Source organism: Mustela nivalis (assembly GCF_964662115.1).
Source record: "Mustela nivalis genome assembly, chromosome: 5".
Classification (NCBI taxonomy): Eukaryota; Metazoa; Chordata; class Mammalia; order Carnivora; family Mustelidae; genus Mustela; species Mustela nivalis.
Genome location: NC_139024.1, coordinates 106,366,588 through 106,391,520, shown reverse-complemented (window position 1 = coordinate 106,391,520; position 24,933 = coordinate 106,366,588). Strand labels below are relative to the sequence as shown.

General features: G+C 34.2%; 1 protein-coding gene across 1 annotated transcript in view; it reads left to right on the top strand.

Annotated features, from left to right (window-relative positions):
* Nucleotides 1-1,146: 1,146 nt before the first annotated feature.
* The window catches only part of EYS (eyes shut homolog), a gene marked incomplete at its 5' end in the record, with an annotated part of 1,535,590 nt that continues 1,511,803 nt past the window's right edge, over nt 1,147-24,933 (top strand). Inside the window, 2 exon segments of the mRNA XM_082729457.1 lie at nt 1,147-1,163; nt 1,284-1,398. Coding sequence (XP_082585583.1) covers nt 1,147-1,163; nt 1,284-1,398 — 132 coding nt within the window.

The window sequence follows — 24,933 nt, the reverse complement described above, 5'->3', positions numbered from 1 at the left end:
AAATATTTCTCACAGATTAATGAGAGTGAGGGCAAAGGAAGACAGTACACCAAGTATTCTTAGCATCTTGTTGTTTGCAGCTAGTGAATTGCAGTAAACTGGAATCCAGATTTGTTTTTGTGTGTGTCTCAACCTATGTATAGAGATGCTACCAGCTAAGAATGCCTGGGGCACTCACAAGGGCTGATAATACTCATGGCAGCCTCCATGTATGTTTCCTCCACAGGAGCCAATGTTGTGGCCTCTGTGGTTCTCATGCTTGCAAGATGTACCTAGCATCAACCATCAGGGATTCTTGAAAAGCAAGGTTTATTACTCAAGTCCTGGAGGTGGGTAAAGGGCATACTCACAGGCCAGCAGCCAAGTTGCTAGCAGAGTAAGAGAAAGAGAAACTATGTGGACCTGGGGTTCTGCTTTAATTGGGGTCAAGAGTGGGGCACCTAAGGTTTCCCATTTTCACTCTTTATTGTTGAATTTAGAATGAAAGAGTGGGAATTAAGGAGCAGGAAAGGTAGTGGTCAGTTAATTAGTTACACAGGGATTTGTAGAAAGGGAACTCATGGTGGAGGGTGGGGTGGGGGGCAGGCTTGTCTTCTTATCTCTCTGTGTAGCTAGTAACTGTGTCATACAGCCAACAATATATTTATTGAAGGTGGATATCTGACATGATTGCCTTGGCACTCAAAAGCTTAATATCAGGCATTGCCATTACAATCAAAAAAGCTTATTCCTAGACACTTATACTACAAGATTGCTTTATTTAGGGGGAAAAAAAAAAGTAAAGATGACAGTAAATAAAACCCTATAAGTAGCCTAACTATGACCATATCATTACAGTTGACTATAACACTTCTCAAATTTATGTGTATCATTAAATCCTTTTAGCACATCATCAGTATATAATGGCTTTACTAAGCATTAGAAATATCACTTGTCACCCTTTTGTCACATTTTAACAATTGTCATATTTATTCCTAAACCTGTATTTTATTGTTAAATATTCGGGTAGGCCAAAGTTGATTTTGCTGTTAAATTCACAAAAGATAATATTAAATCTATTAAATGAATATAGCTTTCTCTGATTCTCACTAAATAGATCATTTTCTTCTCCTTTTCTAAGAACACAAGCATGCATAGACAAAATTAATGATTGAAAGTATCAGGTAATAATATATGTTGTATGTAATTTAAACAAAGCATTATTATTTTTGTCAGACTGTTAATAGGCTTTTGTGAAAATATTTAAATTGTAACTTTTCTTATTTACATGGATGTGTTTACAGTTGTTTGCCAGGATTTACTGGAAAAAACTGTGAGAAAGTAATTGACCACTGTAGACTGCTCAGCATCAACTGTCTGAATGAAGGATGGTGTTTCTATATAAGTGGAAGATTCAGAGTAAGTAATTTAATACATGGCAGAGTAATTTAACACTTTAAAATACAATAGCTTCAGGCAGTCTGTATTTCAAATGCTTTTATTAATCTAAACCAGAGAATTATACCTTTATACGTATATTTAAACATGACTTATATAAAGTTTAGTAATAGAGATTTTTAACTTATAAGAATTATGTTGAGAACACGTTAACAAGAGTTCTAGGCAGTGTGTTTATTTTAAAATAAGTATATAGCTAATTGAGTCCTGGAAATATATCTCTGTGTACATAAAACCACAGTTACTAATGCCCTAAGCTCTTAAACTAGATAGAGAATAAAATTAGTATGGTAGTTAGGATATACATTATGCTTTTTGTTGATAGATAGCTTTTGAAATGACTTTACAAGTACACAGTGGGTGTGCAACACACAGTAAGGCATATCCTACAACTCATCGTTTCCACTTTCAGCTATGCATATTGGAAGAATTATAAGTTATATACAAGAATTTATGCATATTCAAGAATTTTCACAACAAATCTGAAACAAACTAAAGCCTACGGAAAGGAGAGTGGATAAATTCACCAAGTCACACCAAGCAATTATAATGAGTGGTTAAAATGAGTGAACAGGGGCGCCTGGGTGGCTCAGTGGGTTAAAGCCGCTGCCTTTGGCTCAGGTCATGATCCCAGGGTCCTGGGACCGAGCCTCGCGTCGGGCTCTCTGCTCAGTGCAGAACCTGCTTCTCTCTCTCTCCCTCTGCCTGCTTCTCTGCCTACTTGTGTTCTATGTCTGTCAAATAAATGAATAAAATGTTTAAAAAAAAATGAGTGAACAATAGCTACATTTAGTAATACTTTTAAATATCAAAACATAATGTTGAATTTTAAAATCTTATCGAAGACTAACATAGGTAGATAGTCTGATAATGATTAATTTTTTAAACACAAGAAAGTCCATATTTTCTATGACTGACATATAGCTAAAGTATAAATGCATATATCAGAAATATACACACTGGCTTTACTAGAAGGGCTCTCTATAAAGAGACAGCTGGGGAAAAGATCAGTGAGAGTACAGAAGGAAATTCTAATCAATTTATGATGCTGTATTTCTTAAAACTGTTTTGGCAAATAATGACAGTAGAATTATGGAATTCATTTTATTGTTTTCTCTAATATAAAATATCTTAATAAAATATTTTTAAAGTAATGAAAAGTCAATTTATGGAATGAATCATGGACAAATTTCTGTGTATATTTCTGGAAACGTATGCTAAAATATAATATGTTAAAATATAATATGTTACTATGCAAGAACATATAGGATAAGATATAGGATAAGAACACAACGTTTCTTTCACAGCTGTAAAATGTTGATATTATAACATGTCATATATGGTCTTCATTTGCTCTTCACATAAATACCATTCCATTTTATAGAAAATTAAAATGTCTATTGAGTCTTTAATATTTTCGTAAATTCATACATATTGGTAAGGATAGATGAAGCTAGATTTAAATGTACTCCAAGCAACTCTAGAACTCAATACTTCTAAGTACTATACATATCAACTTTCAGTATAAAGAATGTACTAGCATCTCTTTTTCCTTTAAGATATATTTACCCTTTCCTTAAGAGGAGATGGTCTAATTGAAATGTCTTTCCTGCTTTCATTCAAATTTCTCTTACAATAGACTATTCAGTTTTGAGTTTTGGTTTCTGTGTTGTCTTGGGATAGTCTCTGAGAATTTATCTCTGACTTTTGTTTTTAAATTTCTCTTCCTCCACCATGATTTCTCCCTGGAAAACCTCACCTGTTCTAGTGTCTTAACAATAATCTATGTTACTGACTCTAAATTCAGTTTTAATTTCTTTTTAAGGAACTTGACTGGGGTTACCATTAACTTGCCAAATCTGCTTTTTCTGTAATTCTACTTTAGGTTTAATGACTTCTACTAGATAAAATGTTAGCAAGAAGGAAATGCTATTGGCTTTCTCACTGGGATAAAATTTAGGTGATGATGAGATAATGTGCATTACTAATATTTTTAACACTATAATATTTTTTCAAAAATATGCTTTTCCCTACTGATTAATAATCCTAGTTATGGCTGTACTGTAGTTCTGAAATAGTTTATATTTCAGTTGATTTAATTTAAGTTTTAATATATATACAAATATATTGTTCAGATTGTGTAATGGTTATGGATAGTGGGAATTAACATTACTTTTTAACTTTTTATGATACTTAAGTTCAATGTGACATGTTAAAGAAAATAAAATATATATTATATTTAAATTATTCTTAGCAAATAAATATAAAATGCATTTTTGGAATTTTTAACTGATATTTGTTTTTCTACTCTGATGTTTGCATTATTAACTTTTGAATATATCAACCAATTTCAAAGAGACAATATGATGAACTATAATATTTTAGGAAGAGATTTGAAATATCTCCTCTCTTATGTGGAGAAAACAAATATATTTATATTCAGAGGAAAGATGAACAGAGCAGGCATAAGGCAAGCAAAATGATATACTTATATTCAACTATACCCAGAGTCACAATAAATGTAAATTGATTAACACTTCAGTTAATACACCGAGATTATTAATGGTACATGAAACAAAACTCAAATGTTTAAAAGATATTCATTTTATTTAAAAAGATAGAGACATATTGAAAGTAAAATAATGAGAGGGATATATAAAAAATAGACAAAATAATTACTGGTGTAGTTTTATTAATAAGGCAGATTTCAATATCAGGAACTATCAGAGATGAAGGACTTGGTCAACTAATCATACTGAATTATGCATGTAATAAAAGAGATTCAAAATATATGAACCAGAAACTGACATAATCCAAAAGAGGAATAAGTAAAAGTACAATTATAGTGGAGATATGAATACTTCCCTTTCAGTAATTGGTGGAATAATTTGACAGAGAATCAGTAAGGATATACAAAATGTGAATGGTCCTGTCAATCCACTTACCTGAATGACTACAAAATGTCACACAAAACAGTTGCAGATTATTTATTCTTCTCAACAACACATGTACCTTATTCAGAGGCCTTTTTCATTATGGGGGAGCAGAGGGCCATAGCTGGGCCATTTCCCATGTGCCTCCATGGAGACGTCTTTATAGAAGGGGCCTTGACTGAGCCACATTTCTCTACATTGACTTAAAACTTCTCCTCTCCTAGCCCTCTTTCTCTACCTCCCCACCAAATCCATATAAAGAGTCAAGAGCTTTTTTTTAAGCCTCCTTAGCAATGAGAGGGTTCCCCCATCTGTGTTTCATTCACTGGCTCTTGCCTCATGTAGTTCCTTAGGGGGAAAAATGCCTGGTCCCTCTTTGTTCCTGTTGGTGGCACTGTGGCAGTAAGTGAATAAAGGCTTGAATATTACTATTTTCACTTCAGCTCTATGTCCTAACTGAGCACCTTGACCCTTGATTGCTTGCCACAAAAATATTTTTTTAAAGATTTATTTATTTATTTGACAGTCAGAAATCACAAGGAGGTAGAGAGGCAGGCAGAGAGAGAGGAGGAAGCAGGCTCCCTGCTGTGCAGAGAGCCAGATGTGGGGCTTGATCCCAGGACCCTGGGATCATGACCTGAGCAAAAGGCAGAGGCTTTAACCCACTGAGCCACCCAGGCATCCCAACTTGCTTGTCACAAAATTAAAAACACCCTGTCATAGTGGGGCGTATTTGTTATCTCATGCAATATTATATGTATATCAGTCATTTTTTTAAAGAAAAAAGAAAAAAGTTTCAACAGTAGATTTTTATAAATAATATTTAGATAAAAAATACAAATGGAAAATAATCACAATTTTAACATGTTCAAATCAGTGAAATATTATTTAAGTCAATATGGAAATACCATTTTATATTTCTGCACTAAAACACAAAACTATACATATTTAATGCAACAGTATTTTCACATGTATTCAGGGAAAATAGGACCACCAGTTGGCATTTTAGAGTATATACCTAAAGTTTTTTCATCTGTAATAATTCAATATCTAGAAATACCTGAAGTAAGAAAACAAAATTATATTAAACATGTGTAGAGAATATTCACTATATTATTGTTTATTTTAGAATAGAAGCAATCAAATTAAGCAAGAATAGCTTAAATATTATGTGTCCCTATAATAGAATTTGCATACAATTTGGACTATGTTTTTCAGGTGTATTGTGATATTTAGAAAATACTCAGATCAAAATATCTGATGAAAAATGGCTATATTACTCTAACTGTAATTTGAGTTTTGATGTATATATATAAGGTATTTATCTACATGTAACAAAATAAAATATGCATTTTCTGTGTTATGGGAATGGTCAACAGGCATGGCAGCACTACTCCCACAGAGATTATCCATTGGGTTCCACCTCCCAGGGTGTTCAGACATCATGAAAGGTTATGTATCAAAGGCCCAGGTTTTTCCAGACAGTAAGAAGTACAGGGGGTAGGTGGAACCAGTTAGATGGCACAAAGTTAATGTAGTTTCTGATTTGCCCGTACCCATAATCACTCAGGGCTTTGCCATTTTTTAATAAATGTAAATGTTCCTTATGTATTTGAATTGGCCTAATGGAAAGAGTGAAGTATCTGAGGCCTGTGATCTATGTAGTCTAGGGACAAGTTAATACACACAGGGACAGGGAAGCAAGGAGACACAGAGAATCATGGGGCAGAATGGCTTAGGGAATCACAGAGAGGCTCTGAGGTGAAATCCAGATGTAACTTAACGCCAAGGTTAACCAGAGTTGTGTTGGCCAGTGGAGCCTGGATGATATTTGTATTGTACAGGTAGGCATAGTATCGGCTAAAAGGAATAAACCAACAAACCAACAAAATAGAGACAGTGGCTTACTCCTGTTAAGGGGATTAGACCAAAATTATTATCAGAAAAAAAGAAGATTTATTTCTTTTGAATATACATTTAATTGAAGTATTATAAAGGATAAAACATATTCCATAATCACTTTAAGATTAGGAAGTTTAAATTAAATGCAACATGATGGACAATATTAGGGGTAAAAAAAAGTGTAGGTCAGAACCTTATTAATTCTGAACCATGCTCTTCATCATGAGTTAAATTCGCCTTTTTTCAATTCATTTTCGCTATAATTAAAGTGGCAGAAGGATGCTGAACTTTCTCATTGAAATTGTGATGAGGAATTTCTAATCAAGCACTTTCACAATGTCAATATTAATCTCAATATTAATAATATAAATAGCCCCCATGATAAAGCAATTGTTACTTTCCAAATGAGAGTCAGATTTCTAAGAATCACCAAAAATAAATCACTGAAAAAAATTAAGAGCTCAAACTCATAGTGAAAAAAGGGAAAGCACTGTTCTTATTGTCATTTTTATGTTTATAAAAATGAATAAATTATAGTTACTAAATTTAAAAATATGATTGATATTATGCACACAATAAACTAAAAATACAGACACTGCAATTAAATGCTATTTACATTGTCTCATAGCAATGATTCAGGATTTATTTTCCTTAGAGTTTCAATTATTTACTAATAAATTTAATTTCATTTTAATAAATATTATACATAGGACCACAATTTCTGGGCACATAACTTCCTGATGTTATGACAGAATTGTTTACTGATGCTTTTTATATAATCAAAGAAAATACCGTGAGAGCTTTATACACAACTTCTTTGGTTCTCTTCTTTTATAACTGGTTCAGGGATGCAGATATAAGAAAGCAGTTTATGTTTTTTCTCATCTTTTTAAGTTTCCTATAAGATTTCACTGGGGAACCAACAAAAAACCAAAATTTTAAAACTCATCTAGTTTAACTTTACCATCTGTTTCATTCCTCTTTTCTATTTCCATCCTCTAGTTAAATCTTTTTTTTTTTTACAATAATTTTCAGAAAGCGTGACTTATGCAAACTCACACTGAACACTGAAAGAAGTAAAGCTCAAATTAGAATTCCATATGAATACAATTTGCATTTGGGGTAGGAGTTAGAGTTTTAAAATTTTAGTTGCAACAACAGAAAATCTAAACAGAATATCTCTCTCTTTCAATCTTTCTCTCTCTCAAGCTCACACATGCATGCACACGTGTGCAAGTATACACATACACACACACACACACACAGTAATTTGAAGGCTCACATACTTAGACTTTTCAAGGGCTAGATCAGGTAAGCATTTACCCAGAGGCTCAATGTGAAACATATTCCTTCTAGCTCACAGTAAAATAGCAACAGTGCCCTCAAAGTTTCTAGAAGAAACCAGGGCCTTTATCTTGAAGATTTTGATCCAAATTCTGGTTTGTTGGGTTCTCCTTTCTGTTTAGGTATTTTCTCAAATGTTTACCCTTTCAGTGAGTTCTTTCATAGGCACCCAATTGAAAATGTTAAATCCTCATTTCTGGCTCACACATGTCATCTCCTTTTTTTAGTTCCTTCTTAACAATCATTGTTATCTAGTTTCCCAGATAACAGTATAATTCTTCACATTATCTTTTCCATTGTCTATACATGTAGATTAGGCTGAATTTAAGTTTTATGTAGGTAGATGTCTTTGTTTCTTTATACAAAACTACCCTTCTTCCAGAAAAGGCAGTAAAATTTCATCAGAGACAAGTCATGGCAAGTGTAGCAGATACGAAACTCTTTGGAAGGATGCTTCCATGTAGGAAGAGCACAGACTCCATAAACTGAGCAACAGGAAACCTCTCCCTTAGTAGTGGGTAGTCAGTGCTTCCTCGACATGGAATTTGGGGAGAGGTATATCTGGTGAAGATGGAAAGAATTACATGATACATAAAAGACCCCTCAGTGTTGCTTTTTTTTAATGTAAAAAATTGTAAAGTTCAACTTATCAAAGAAAGGGACATTGGAAGCTAAATATGTTTTAGACACTCAAAATATTAGTTTGTACACATATACAAAATAAAAAAAAAAACTAATGTTTACACTATGATCTGCTGCAGAATCCTAAGTTGAACAGAAAAGTTGAAACTATTTCATACTGACCCATAAGTATTCTAAGCTACTAAAATTTCCTTGTAATTGTACCCTCAATGAGAAAAATATGGCAATTTGTTCATTCTTTAACAATCCTGAGACTTTTCTTGAGATTTGGAGAATGGATGGATAGTGCCATAATGGTGAGATCTAAGAGACATCTCTGGAAAAGAATAGGTAAAGTCAGATACAACAGATCCCTGAAGCAACCAAGTGTAATTTTTGCCCCCCACACCCTGGGTGGTACTTGTCAGTGTCTAGAGACATTTGTGGTTGTCACAAATAGAGATTGAATCTGCTAATAACAGCCGCTGCACATCCTGCAATGCACATGACAGCCCCCTACAACAAAGAAATATCAGGTCCAAATATCTGTACTGCTGTGGTTGAGAAAACTGACTTAGGAAAGTTAGGCCATATAAGTTGGAGAATAGTAAAACCTGTGCCCAGAAAGAAAAACAGTCTTCATGAAAGTTAAAGAACCCCAGACTTAAAGAAGAGAAACTTTTGTCTCGAACTAGCAGATCCCTAGCATAAGATAGCATTATAAACTGAGACTTTTTTCTAGTTTATGTGGACCCTGCAACTGAGTTAGGTACATAGAGTTGGTTAAGTCAAATTGCTTTCTTATTCTTTTTCTTCCTTTGTTGGGAATAGATTAATTACTTTAAGTTCAGAAAGAGGTATACATGCTGGTAGGTCACAGACTCTACTTCTCAATCCTTCCCTCTGAAATACTTACTGACTTAGATTAAATTTGTTTGAATTTTTAAAAATATTTTATTTATTTATTTGAGAGAGAAAGAGAGAAAGAGAGAGCGTATGACCTGGGGGAAAGGCAGAAGGAGACAGAGAGGCAGACTCCCTGCTAAGCAAGAGGTTTGATGAGGGATTAGATTCCAGGATCCTGAGATCATGAGCTGAGCCAAAGGCAGATACTTAACTGACTAAGCCACCCAGGCACCCCAAATTTGTTTGAATTTTTCTTATTATTTATGTTATTGAACATTTAGTTGAAAAAATTTGGAGGTTAAGTAGCTTAAAATATGTGATGAGAATGAGTTCTCTCAACTTTGTTTTTAAGGAGGGGGGAAACAGGAGCAGAATTCCAGATTTATTAAACATAAAATGGCTAAATGAAAGAGTCATTGAAATGCTTGAAGGAGCTTTAGGAAGGCTGTATAATCAGGGTCGACTTCAATAATCTTCTGATACATGTCTTATACCTCAGAAATTGTTATTCGTTTTCTCTTCTCTCTTTTTCATAGACAAATTTCTCAATGGCTTTCTCTGTCTACTTCATTAAGTGGATAATTTATCCTGCTTCTGTTCAGACTTTTGGTAGGGAAGTTGACTGTTGCCTAAAATAATGCTTGAAAGAGAATAATGTCCTCACAGTAGCTTTAAACTTTTAAATCTTTTTCCTGTGCATATGTTACTTCTTTATTTTAGTTCTTCAATATATTTTAATCATTTGAATCACAAGCACATTTTAAATAAGCAAGCACAAACAACATGTTTTGACTTGGAATAAATTTTTTCAAAGAACTCAAGAAAAAAAATTTCCTAGGGTTAATGTTTAACCAGTTGTTAAATGATTTTATTGTTCTACATTGTTAGTCACAAAAAGAGGTAGAACTTTTGGTTCTACCAAAAGTTGGGCTCACATATTATTTATTATCTGAGTCCTCTGACACTGCCTCCCTAGTAAGTAATAATAAAGCAACAGGTATTCCTATCTTTGAAGAATTAATAGAAATTAAAGTTACCACACAGATTCTATTATATGTCAAGAACTTTGTGTATAGAAAATATACTGGTGTCTTAATTAGTAGTTCTGGGACAAAAATAGAAGAACTCAGAGATTAGACTTTACATCAATGTCACTTCTAGATCCAAAGTAGATATGTAGGTTAATTGATTTATAATAAGTAATAATTTTGTAATTTCACACATTTTATATGTGATTGTAATAATTATCAGTAGCTATGTAATAGCTAATGAATAAACTTAAATTATGAATATATTCAAAAACTTCTCTCATATTCAAAAAATTGATTTTACTTGATTTTATACTATTATCAATTTATAAAAGCAAAAATAGAGGGAGTTTTAAGCATATATTTTATTATTTCTTTTGCCCACTTTTAGCAGAGTTTTTATATCAGGTGATAAAGTAAATGAAAACAGTTTAAGTATAAGAAGTCACAACTTAATCTAAACTAGTGCAATCCTGTGAATAGTTGAAATGTTCATATTTAAAGGAAACAAATATGGACAGTTTATATAGCTTAGAAAATCTATAGGTGTCAATAGGTCTTCATTGATAATGAAATAGAAAAATGAGGGGCGCCTGGGTGGTTCAGTGGGTTAAGCCGCTGCCTTCGGCTCAGGTCATGATCTCAGGGTCCTGGGAACGAGTCCCACATCGGGCTCTCTGCTCAGCAGGGAGCCTGTTTCCCTTTCTCTCTCTGCCTGCCTCTCCATCTACTTGTGATTTCTCTCTGTCAAATAAATAAATAAAAATCTTTAAAAAAAAAAAGAAAAGAAATAGAAAAATAAATAGAAAAAAAATTCATGAAGTTTTTAAATTTGAAAATTTGCCTCCTGTAATTAAGGAAAAACCCCCATTGGTGAATTTAATTCTTAAAAGTGTGTTTATTTGGGGTGCCTGGGTGGCTCAGTCGTTAAGTGTCTGCCTTCCACTCAGGTCATGATCCCAGGGTCCTGGGATAGAGCCCTACATCAGACTCCCTGCTTGGTGGCAAGCCTGCTTCTCCCTCTCCCACTCCCCCTGCTTCTGTTCCCTCTTTCGCTGTGTCTCTCTCTGTCAAATATATACATACATACATACATACATACATACATACATACATAAAACCTTAAAAAATGTGGTTATTTATGTGAATCTCATTCATATTACATTTAGAATCACTAAGAAGGAACTTTCTTCCTAAAGTGCTTGTTGGCAGGAGTTAGAACCATAACATCTGTAGATATGCTAAGGTTAGATACCTAAAAAGAGGTATCAAAAGTGGATGTGAAATAAACTGAAGGCATAGCTTTCATGAACATTTTCTGGGGAAACCAGAGTATGGTTGAGGGAATAAAGGTACCCCATATATGCCATGTTCTACTCCCAAGAGCCTCTCAATATTATCTTACATGGAGAAAGAGACTCTGAAGATGTGATCAAGACAAGGATTTGATATAATTTTATCGTGGATCCCAAAGATTCTTATCAGAGGGCTGTAGAAAGAGTCTGAAACCAAGAAAGTGATGTGATGATGGGAACAGAGACTGAAATGTTTCTCTTTGAAAGTATAGGAATTGCCCATGAACTGAGGAATATAGGCAACCACCAGAAGGTGAAAAATGCTAGGAAATTGATTCTCCCCTCAGAGCCTGCAGAAGCTGCTAGCCCTCTTGAAACTTTGACTCCATCCAAGTAGGACTGATTTTGGACTTGCCACCTTCAGAAATATAAGAGACAAATGTTTTAGACTGCTAGGGTCATAGTAATTTATTATACCAGCAATGGGAAAGAAAACATGGAGATTTCAACGAAACATTTTTAACACCAAAATTTGCTAGCTGAAAATGAGTAGAGAAGCTCCTTAACAGAATATGTAAGTTTGAAAATATAAGGATGATAATAGGTCTTCTCAAAAAGATATACATGAAACACAAAAATAAGTCACCCTAGATTTATTCTTAGAGGCCATTTCTAGTTTTAGGACTGTCTGTAACTAATTGACATAGATGAATCAGTGCAGGTCAGGAAAAAAAAAAAAAAACAACAAGATAACTGGTTGGCTCTGTATATTGGAAAAGTGGACTCATCATTCATTGGTTAAAATTCTGTGTTTACTTTGAAATGGTGGGCATGCCTGTGGGTCCATGTGTCACCTACTTAGGGAAACAGCAGGTATGCTCATAAAGTGAGATCTTGTCTTTTAACATTTTGCTCTCCCATTACTCACTCAGACAAGAATAGCCCCTGCTAATGTATCCTGCATGTTTATGTGATTTACTAATTTATCATCCACACCAGGATACTTTGGAGAATTAAATGGGGTTCTATCAATTACTTGTCTAGTATAACAGGCATTGAACCAAGGCTGGTTTATACGTGGAACACTGTTTAACTCGTATTCTTCCCCAATATGGACAGCTAATTTTTATAAATTGTAATCTATATGATCCTGATATTATCATTAACAATTTGTGAAGTAATGTTTCACCTAGAACTCTAAGAAACCAATGAAAGTGTTAATTAAAAATGAGGTGATTATCACTACAAAGCATCATATATAATGTACTATTCAGCCAACATTTTGATAATAGGTGTAATGACAGGTAATCACAGAGGCCCATGGGTTAACTAACTTTTATTCTTCCACAATAAGTTTTGGTGAAAGCCTTAGTCAGGGGTTTCTATGGAAAATGTCTCTACCCTTCTTTTTCATCTCAGGTTTTGTAGCCTTCTTATTTGTGCCATGTCACTAGTTTTTCTCAATGAAATAATATGTATTGAAAAACTACTTTGTAGAAACTCTCTACCTAAGCATATACTGCTGAACAAGACAGTTCATGGTCCTATCTCATGCCTTAGAGTAGTCATTCAAAGTTTAGGTTTGATGATTGTATCCACCTATTGTAAGGAAGGATTTGGGGTACCTGGGTGGCTCAGATGGTCAAGCATCTGCCTTAGGCTCAGGTCATAATCTCCAGGTCCTGGAATCAAACTCCATGTCCAGCTCCCAGCTCAGTGAGGAGTCTGCTTCTCCCTCTCCCTCTGCCTCTTCCTCTGCTTGTGCTCTCTCTGTCTCTCAAATGAATAAATAATACCTTCTAAAAATATAAGGAAGGATTAAAAAGGAATAAACTATTGCCATTTGCAAAGATGTGGATGAATCTAGAAAGCATTATGCTAAGTGAAATAAGTTAGTCAGAGACAAATACCATATGATTTCACTCATATGTGAAAAGTTAAGAAATAAAACAAATGAACATAGGGGGCAAAAAAGAGAGGCAAATGAAGAAACAGACCTTAACTATAGAGGAAAAAAAAAAAAAACTGAGGGTTACTGGAGGGGAAGTGGGCATGAGAATGGGTTAAATAGGTAATGGGGTATTAAGGAAGACATTTGTTCTGAGCACTGGGTGTTTGTATGTAAGCGATGAATCACTAATTTCTCCACCTGAAACCAGTATAATGCTGTATGTTAACTAACTTGAATTTAAAGAAAAATTTGGAGAAAGAAAAAAAGGAAGGATTATTTCCTCAAACTGACAGCAAGAGATACAAACAGGCCCTAAGCATACTTAAGTATACTTAAATATATACTTAATGTTAAATATATTTCCTACCTCCTTCACTAGCTCTTCATAATCTTTCCTTACCTGAATCTAAAACTGGACAGAAAAATTCAGGGAATGAGAATTGCATGCAGATGAATGGTCACAAGAGGAATCTTTTAGGTCCTAAGAGAATAAAAGTGGCAGTATTTTTCTTGGTTGTTGCCATTGTATTTTGAATAGGTTTACTGTTAGCAAATCTGGGTCAATCCCTAATCATTCTTACATCTGTTATGAGAATACAGAAAGGCATTTGCTTCACCAATTCTTTGTCACTTACCAATTTTTCTCAGCCTGGTAATCACCTTAAGTCCTAATTCTTTATCTTTCTAGACACCCTTCACAAAGTTAGCATGTTTTTGCAAGCAATCTTTCTTAATTTACAAAAATTCCTTCTGACAAGATGCTGATGACTAGAACTCTTTACAATGAGGTGCAAAGTTTAATTACATAACTGTAACAAAAAGGCTTAATATGGGCTGTCACCTAGTTAAATTTTTTTGCAAAGAAAATTAAAATTACTCTTCTCATTTGAACAATGAATATAAAAATCAGGATACATAAGTTAAATTTCAGTTTTAAAAACTAGGTGCCTCTCTTACACTTACTCTGCAAAGTTCTAATTAGACAACCACTTCTTTTTAATTCTATTCTATCTCTTTAGTAATGATTTTGAGAACTCAGTGGTGTTATCCAAGGTGATTGAGCTGAACTTTTAAAATGAACCAAATTGACCCATAGAAGCACATTATCCCTAATTTCCTCATTAATACTATTGATTAAAAAGGTAACTATAAGAAAGACCTGAAGGAATTATAAAATTATCTAGAATCACCCCCAAAAGAAGATGTCACAGTGAATTTTAATATTTTTAATATGGTCCAGTTTTATTTCTTTTATGAGGACCAAGGGTTAAAGCCTTCTACCCATATCTACCCATTTGTGAAAATATACTCAGTGGCTCAATTGGGAAAACATTTAAGATTTAAGTTGCTAGATATAAAAAGTAAAATCAGTGATGTAAGAATTGATTATAAAAATAATACAAGACACAAAAAGATTGAGCATTCCACGCTCATGGATCAGAAGAATAAACATTGTTAAAATGTCTATACTGCCTAGAGCCGTCTATACTTTCAGTGTCATCCCAATCAAGATTCCACTGGCATTTTTCAAAAAGCTGGAACAAACAACCCTAAAATTTGTATGGAACCCGAAGAGACCCCAAATTGCTAAGGAAATATTGAAAAAGAAAAGCAAAAGTCGGAGCATCATATTGCCTGATTTTAAGATTTACTACAAAGCTGTGATCACCAAGGCAGCATGGTACTGGCACAAAAACAGACACATAAACCAGTGGAACAGAGTACAGAGTCCAGATATGGACCCTTAACTCTATGGTCAAATAATCTTTGACAAAGTAGGAAAAAATATACAGTGGAAAAAACAGTCTCTTCAATAAATGGTGCTGGGAAAATTGTACAGCTATGTATAGAAAAATGAAACTTGATTATTCTCTTACACCATACACAAAGATAAATTCAAAATGGATCAAAGACCTCAACGTGAGGCAGGAATCTATCAAAATCCTAGAGGAGACCATAGGCAGTAACCTCTTTGACATTGGCCACAGCAACTTCTTTCAAGACACGTCTCCAAAGGCAAGGGAAACAAAAGTGAAAATGACCTTTTGGAACTTCAGCAAGATCAAAAGCTTCTGCACAGCAAATAAAACAGTCAACAAAACAGAGGCAAACCATGGAATAGGAGAAAATATTCACAAATGACACTACAGACAAAGGACTGATATCCAAGATCTATAAAGAACTCTTCAAACTCAAAATAAACAAAACAGATAATCACATCAAAAAATGGGCAGAAGACATGAACAGACACTTCCCCAAAGAAGACATACAAATGGCTAACAGACACATGAAAAAATGTTCATCATCATTAGCCATCAGGGAGATTCAAATCAAAACCACATTGAGATACTACCTTACACCATTTAGAATGGCCAATATTAACAGGACCATAAACAACATGAGTTGAAGAGGATGGGGAGTAGGGGGAGCCCTCTTACACTGTTGGTGGGAATGCAAATTGGTGCAGCCACTTTGGAAAACAGTGAGATTCCTTAAGAAATTAAATACAGAGCTACCCTATGATCCTGCAATTGCACTACTGGATATTTACCCCAAAGATACAGATGTAGTGAAAAGAAGGACCATCTGTACCCCAATGTTCATAGCAGCAATGGCCACAGTTACCAAGCTGTGTGGAAAGAACCAAGATGCCCTTCAACAGATGAATGGATAAAGAAGATGTGGAGTATTATGCCTCCATCAGAAGATGAATATCCAACTTTTGTATCAACGTGCATGGGACTGGAAGAGTTTATGTTGATTGAAATAAGCCAAGCAGAGAGAGTCATTATCATATGATTTCACTTATTTGTGGATCATAAAGAATAATACGGAGGACATGGGGAAATGGAGAAGAGAAGTGAGTTGGGGGAAATTGGAGAGGGGGACAAACCATAAGAGACTGTGGACTTCGAGAGAGAAACTGAGGGTTTTGGAAAGGTGGCAGTGGGAGGTTGGGTGACCCTGGTGGTGGGTATTATGGAGGGCAAGTATTGCATTGAACACTGGGTGTGGTGCATAAACAATGAACTCTGGAACACTGAAAAGAAATATTAAAAAAATTAAAAAAAAATTTTAAAGATTTTATTCATTTACTTGACAGAAAGAGAGAGAGAGATCACAAGTAGGCAGAGAGGCAGGCAGAGAGAGGGGGAAGCAGACTCACTGCTGAGCAGAGAGCCAGATGTGGGGCTCAATCCCAGGACCCTGAGACCATGACCTGAGCCGAAGGCAGAGGCTTAACCCACTGAGCCACCCAGGCGCCCCCAAAATTAAAAAATTTTTAAAAAAGATATGATCCATATATACAATGTGGTATTATGCCTCCATCAGAAAGGATGAATACCCAACTTTTATATTAACATGGTTGGGACTGGAAGAGATTATGCTGAGTGAAATAAGTCAAGCAGAGAGAGTCAATTATCACATGATTTCACTTACTTGTGGGGCATAAAGAATAACACAGAATACACTGGGAGATGGAGAGGAGAAGTGAGTGGGGGGAAATCGGAGGGGGAGATGAACCATGAGAGACTGTGGACTCTGAGAAACAAACTGAGGGTTTTGGAGGGGAGGTGGGTTGGGGGTTGGGTAAGCATGGTGGTGGGTATTAAGGAGGGCATGGAGCACTGGGTGTGGTGCAAAAACAACGAATTTTGGAACACTGAAAAAAAATAAAATTAAATTAAAAAAATAATACAGGAAAAACTAAGATACACATATTTACAGATGGAGAAGATATTTACACAGATATTTAATTTAAATATTTAGTTAAATAGCAAAATGTTAACTACAATTGAGTTCAAGTAATGTAACAAAATGTTAAAAACTTGACTTGTATTAAAACAAATAAATGAGTACATATTAAATTATTTTTTCCATTACTTATGCAAGTTAAAAAAAAATTTAGCCACTCAGTCTGTTAAGAATGTATTCTTCCTGGTATGGCAACCTTATTAAATATGTCTGATTACACCCCAAAAAACAGAATCAGCTGGAAAATTAAAAATCTGTGGAAACAAAATTTATACATTTTTAAAGGAGTTGAGAGTTTTTTCTTTCTCCAGAAAAGGTGAAATTTAATTATAGCCAAAAAACTCTAGAATGAATATGTTAATTGAAAAATAAAACTGAAGCTGTTTAATTAATTAAACAATTGTTTTATTTAATGATATACTGCTATTATAAGAAATTTCACTGGGATTTAGCTGGGATGAAAATTTTAATAGGGAGTTTGATTTTCCAGTCATTTGTTTAATAACAGGCTAAGACAAATGAATGTTACCTTGTCTGTGAAAGAAAGTTGAAGATAACAAATTAAAAGAAAGAATTTTAACATTACTGTAAATGATAAGGATAACCATTTCTTCTCTCTCTCTCAGACTGTCAAATACATTCCTGAAATTGCATATAATTTGGCGTTCAAGGCCAAAAAAATGTGCAAGAGACTATCACTATGGTTTAGTGTCTTAGTTAAATTCTTTTTAGCCCAATAGCCAGAAGTTGATTTAGGAGCAAAGATAATCAGATTATTTTCATAGTTCTTTGGAACTGATTGAACATAAAAGAATTACTTCACTCTTTGAAGATTTTCCATGCACTTTCTAATTTTCGTCACTTAGTTTAAAGCAATGATAGGAGTTTAATAATAGACGGTGTATTTGAGAGATCTAAAAATGAAAGTCCTTCAGAGGGAATAAATATGTTAGGAAACAGGATAGCCTTGGAGAATATTACAGTTTATCCATACTGACATAGAAGACTGATGTAAAATGATTTTACAAAATCTATATGTTTAAGAATGGGAAGAGAGGGAGAAGTTGGAAGATAGTGGAGTAAAAGAACCCCAGGCTCACCCCATCCCATGAATGCAACTCAGTAACTATCAAACCATCCTGAATACCTCAGGAATTGCCCTGAAACCTGACAGAGCAAATTCTCCAAATAAGTTAGAAAAGAGTTTACATCAATAAGGGCTGCAAGTCTGGAGACAGGGTTAGGGAGAAAAACTAATCTTGACCCTTTCAGTGGGAAGGGAGTCAGGGTCATGGAGAAGGGCAAGAGACAGACTAATTCACATGGGAGCTCATGAGAAAAAGGAATCCTCATAGCAGTTGGCTTGGAAATCAAAAGGGGCCAAATTTTGTGACTTCTGGAGATCAGCAGGACTTAAAGCCTAGAGTTGTAAAGGTCAGGGGCTTAACTGGGATAGATCCTGAGAGGCATTGTGCTGCACTTGAAGAAAAGATAGGGAAAACAGCAGGAACATACCATGTGGAAATAGTGATCTGAAGAGTGCCCCTAGGCATGCCTCACACCATGGGGAGGTTATTTGCTCACCCTCAAGCACATCCCAGAGAGTCATAGTTCACAAAGAGATCTCTCTAGGAACAAAGGAACTGACCTATAACATTTCATTCCTCTGCCCCTCAGCATAAGCAAAGGGTCAGGTGTTTGAACAGCACTGTGCCTACACTCTACCTTACTTGGTTACACCCAACCCTCCCCACTCCTACTCCTCATGTGCTCCCACTGCCACCCCCACCCAGTGATCTGGTGGACTGTCCTTCCCAGTCTTGCTTTACTTGGTCCCAGCACCACGTACTCCTCTCCCAGAAGACTGATCCAAATTCTTACTCACATCAGGAGTGTCTCTTGACATGGAAGTTGTGTGTAGCTGTGGTTCCAGCTGCAATGGTGACTGGTCTCATTTCACAGACCAGAGCACACCTAGGTAAAATGCACCACATTCAGGTCAGGGACTAAATGCTTCACACAACAGACAAAAAGAGAGCTCTCCAGATGACTGGTCTAAAGGTTAAAGTGGCCAAGAACAACAACAAAGCACATGCAGCACACATTGGAGACACTCCCAGAAGAACTAGGCTCTCTGAAATGGGGGACATTACACAGCATGCTGCTACAGGACCTCTTCTTCCTAAGGCCATCACCCTCAAGAACAGGCAATGTACTGACTTTTCTAACACAACAAAAGAGGTATAGAGACTTAGAAAAAATGATAGGACAGAGAAATTTATCATAAAGGAAAAAGCAAAACAAGGCCAGGGTCAGAGATATAAGTGAAACAGATATAAATAACATACCTGATAGAAAATTTAAACTAATGATTACAAAGATGCTCACTGGGGGCACTTGGGTGGCTCAGTTGGTTGGACATCCGACTCTTAATTTCTGCTCAAGTCATGATCTCAGGGTTGTGAGTTTGAGCTCCAAATCAGGCTCCATGTTCAACAGGAAGTCTGCTTGAGATTCTCTTTCTCTCCTTCTGCCTCTCCTCCTCCTCTCTCTCTCTCTCCCTTTCCCTCTCTTTCTCTCTTTCTTTCTCACAAGATAAATAAATTAATCTTTTAAAAATATGAAGATACTCATTGGAATTGAGAGAAGATTGGAAGACATCAGTGAGACCCTTGACACAGATAAAAAATGATAGCAGAGACAAAGGGCTCAAAACTGAAATCACAAACACACTTCATGGAATGAATGGAAGTCTGGAAGAAGCAAGCATAGGAATTAAATGATGACCTAGAAGACAGAGTAATAGAAAGTAATCAAGCTGAACAAAAGAGAGAAAAAATTATGCAAAAAAATAAAATTAAGGAACTCAGCAATTCCATCAAACATAGTAATATACATATATATAAAATATCTTTCTACTTATTGTGTCGTCTTCAATTTCTTTCATCTATGTCATAGTTTTTAGCATACAGATCTTTCATCTTCTTGGTTAAATTTATTACTGAGTATCTTACTTCTTTTGGCACTATTGTAAATGCTTTATTTCTTAAGATAATTCCTTTTTAGTGTATAGAAACACAACTGATTTTCAAATGTTGATTTTGTATCCTACAACTTTAATTCATTTGATTATTATTCCTAAGTTTTTAGAATTTTTTAATACATATAAGATCATGTCATCTGTGAACAGACATATAAATTTACTTTTTTTTTTCCAATTTGAATGCTTCTTAATTCTTATTATCTAAATGCTCTAGCTAAGACTTCTAGTAATTTCTTAAATGAGAGTGGTGAGGATAGGCAACCTTGTCTTTTTCCTGATCTTAGCAGAAAAGCTTTCAAACTTTTACCATGGAATATGACATTAGCTATGTGCTTCTCATGTATGGTTTTTACTATGTTGAGATACATTTCTTCTATATCCACTTTGTTGAGAGTTTTTAACATAAATAGATGTTGAATTTTATTAAATACCTCCCATGCATCTATTGTGATCACTGTATGATTTTTATCATGCATTTTATTCATGTTGTATATAACATTTATTGATTTGCATATATTGAACCATCCTTGTACCCCCAACATGAATTCTACCTGATCATTGGTGTATTATCTTCTAATGTGCTGTTGAACTTGCTAATACTGTGTTTAGATATTTTGTATCAATACTCATTAAGATATTGGCCTGTAGTTTTCTTTAAATATAGTGTCTTAGTCTGGTTTTGGTATGAGAGGGTAATGCTGGCCTCATAAAATGAATGTGAGAGTGTTTCCTTCTCTTTTATTTTTTGGAAGACATTTGGAAGAATTGGTATTAGTTCTTTAGAAGTTTTTTAAAAATTCATGATTGATTCCATCTGGTACTGGTAAATTCTTTTTTGGGAGGTTTTTGATTACTGACTCAATCTCCTTTCTCTCTCTCTGTTCAAATTTTTAGTTTCTTTATGATTCAGTCTTGGTCAGTTATATGTTTCTAGGAATTTATCCATTTATTTTACATTTTTCAATTTTTCATATAATTATTCTAGTAGTCTATTATGATATTTCGATTTGTATGGTGTAAGTTGTAATATCTCCTCATTCATAATTTAATATATTTGGGCTTCTTCCCCACCTCTACTTATTTCGTCTAGCTAAACATTTATTAATTTTAGTTATTTTTTCATGGAATCAAATCTTAGTTTTTTTTTAAATCTTTTTATTGTTTTTCTATTTCATCTATTACTGCTATAATCTGTTATTTCTTTCCTTCTGCTAACTTTTGTCTTAGTTCATTCTTCATTTTCTAGTCCTTGATATATAAAGTTAGGTTATTTATTTGAGATTTTTTTTTCTTGATCTGTGTGTTTATCACTATACACTTACCCTTTAGAAATAATTTTTTTTAAATTTCTTAGTGTTTTTTTTTTTTGCCTGTATTTTAATTTTTTATTTTTTTTATAAACATATATTTTTATCCCCAGGGGTACAGGTCTGTGAATCACCAGGTTTACACACTTCACAGCACTCACCAAATCACATACCCTCCCCAATGTCCATAATCCCACCCCCTTCTCCCAAACCAAAAACATATCAAAGGGAAATTTAAAAAAAAAAAACTTGAGATAAATGAAAATGGAAAAAATGCTAAAATATAGATGCAACAAAATCATTTGTAAAGTTGTCTTTCTCATGCTTAGCGAAATAAGTCAAGCAGAGAAAGACAACTTTAGAAATGATTTTGTTGCATCTATATTGTAGCATTTTTTCCATTTTCATTTATATCAAGTTTTTTTTTTTTTTAATTTCCCTTTGATATGTTTTTGGATCTATTGTTGTGTTGTTTTACTTCCATATAATTCTAGCTTTTCTCCTATTACAGATATAGCTTCACTCTATTGTGGTCGTTAATGACACTTGATAAAACTTATTCTTCTCTTCTTTGACTTGTTTTGTGTCCTAACATATGATTGATGCCTATTCTGCTGCTGTTGAGTGGAATATTCTGCTGGATCCATTTGGTCTATAGTTTGGTTCAAATTCTGCTCTTTTTTATAGATTCTCTGAATGGATCTATTAATTGTTTATAATGGGGTATTAATGTCCCTAAGTATTATTGTATTGCTATTTATTTCTCCCTTTAGCTCTTCTAGCATTTGCTTTATATATTTGGGTGCTATAATATTAGGTGCATAAATATTTACAACTGCTATATCTTCTTGATGGGTTGACCCATTTATCATTAAATAACCATCTTTGGCTCTTTTGACCATTTCTTGGTTAAAGTCATTTTTGTCGGGCGCCTGGGTGGCTCAGTGGGTTAAGCCGCTGCCTTTGGCTCAGGTCATGATCTCAGGGTTCTGGGATCGAGCCCCGCATTGGGCTCTCTGCTCAGCAGGGAGCCTGCTTCCCTCTCTCTCTCTCTCTGCCTGCCTCTCCATCTACTTGTGATTTCTCTCTGTCAAATAAATAAATAAAATAAAATAAAATAAAAAAATAAAGTCAATTTTGTCTGCTGTAACTGTCCCCACTATACTTTGGTTACCAATTGATTGAAATATATTTTTCCATCCCTTCACTCTGTCTACATGAGTTCTTTTTTTTTTTTTTTTAAAGATTTTATTTACTTATTTGACAGACAAAGATTACAAGTAGTCAGAGAGGCAGGCAGAGAGAGAGAAGAAGGGAAGCAGACTCCCCGCTGAGCAGGGAGCCTGATGCGGGGCTCAATCCCAGCACCCTGAGATCATGATCTGAGCCAAAGGCAGAGGCTTAACCCACTGAGCCACCCAGGCACCCCTGTCTACATGTGTTCTTAAAGCTATGTTAAGTCTCTTGTAGGAAGTATTTCATTAGATATTTTCTAATTTTTTTCCTTGTGAATTCATCACTGCTCTTTCAAAAGTCATTAAATTTCTTTAAACCAGGTAAAGTAAGATTTAATATAAATAAATAAAATGCTAATGATTTATTAGTGGTAGCTAAAGAAGGATGAGTGAAAAAAGAATAGCAATGGAAGGTGAAGGTCACAAAAATAAGAAAACTTCAGATTTATAAGATCCTGTACCTCAAAATTTTGTGGTAACATTTCTGTTGTGTCAGTCAGTTAACAATTGTACCAATTGTTCTATTAATGTGTAAATTAAAGAACAAAAATAAAGTAGAAGATAATGGGGTTGGAAACCCAACTATGTAGGTTTATGTCCTAGTCTTATGAAAATTGAGGTGCATAAACTTAAAATAAAAAGACAAAACCTCTTAGTTGTTGTCTTTTTATCTTAAGTATAAAACAGAATATAAGACTTACTTTCAAGACTGTTGAGTATTCAAACGAAATGAATTAAATAAGATAATGTTTTTGAACACATTTGAAGAATGGTAAAGGTTATATGTATGGTAAAATTGTATCTCTCATACAACACAGAGAGAGAGAAAGAGAGAGATGGAGTACCCTTTATCCTTTTTATTAATATCTTTATTATATAAAAGGAAAAGCATGTCTATGTTTTCTTACACAGTTTATAAAAACTGATAAGCGCTTAAAATAAATATAAATAGAATCACCAAGGAACATAGTGCAGTTGTAGGTATAAGACATGATTTAGGGATATAGTTTCTTTGAAAGAGACAAGTTTAAGATACTTAATATAGCAAGAGAAGCAGGATATCTAAAAGAAATCATTATCTAGCCTAAGAAATGTGGCTGCTAAAATAATAAATCAACATATAGAGTTGTTTTTAAAGCTTCTTCATACTATCAATCAAGATCAGTCTCCCTTTATAAAAAAAGGAAAAGCCTTAAGGAAAGCATCTTCAAATACATTTGGCATAACTATGTTAAATCAGTTGGTTAGGATTACAAAAATTTTATGAATATGTATTTTGTGTCAATCAAATAAAAGTCACAAAACTTTGGTACTGCAGAATTTGCTTCTTTCTGATGTAACATATACTGACATGCGATGCAAAAAAAGAAAAATGATTGCTTTCTTTTTTATGGACCATTCTCTTGATTTTCTTCTTTCTTTTTACTGCCATTGTGAAACTACTTGTCTTAATTTCACTCTTTGCTTACCAAAATTATGCTCTCACAAGCTTATTGAAGTTCAAAGTCAGTTCAAGTTTAGGTTTCTAATATGTGCCAGTTAATTAGTTCACTGTCAACAACAAGATAAATGTTCACTTCCAAATGCATGTTTGTATATCCCCACCCCCTGGCTCCCCACTCACTTTCAAAAGAAGTAGTATAAACACTGGATCGCTTGCCATTTTCAATTTTTATATATAAACTTGGCAGTCAAGTTTAGGATAAATTGACACTACTATTTTCTGTGTATATTTTATTAGCAATTTATAAACACCTACTGTTTACCACAATAAATGTAATATTAATTAAACAATGAATCAGAGAACATTGCATCAAAAACTAATGATGTACTTTATGTGGACTAACATAACAATAAAAAAAGAAAAAATTTTCTTACAGAAATATGAGCTATATATTTTGTAAGATAAGGACAAATTTAATACAATTGATAGATATTTCAAATTTGAAACAATCCTCAAAAACTGAGTTTAGTCTGACCTCTAGATGGAAGAAACTTTTGAAAAGAGTTAGGTAAGTTATGCTATGGTGGTTAACCCCCTACAAACACACAGGTGCAGGCACACATATTTCAGAAGCCTAAAACAGAAGGCAATTTCTGTCATCACGTGCAAGCTGCAGCTCTACTCCTCATTCTCATTCAACTCAGGAATAATACTTTGAATATATGATCTAT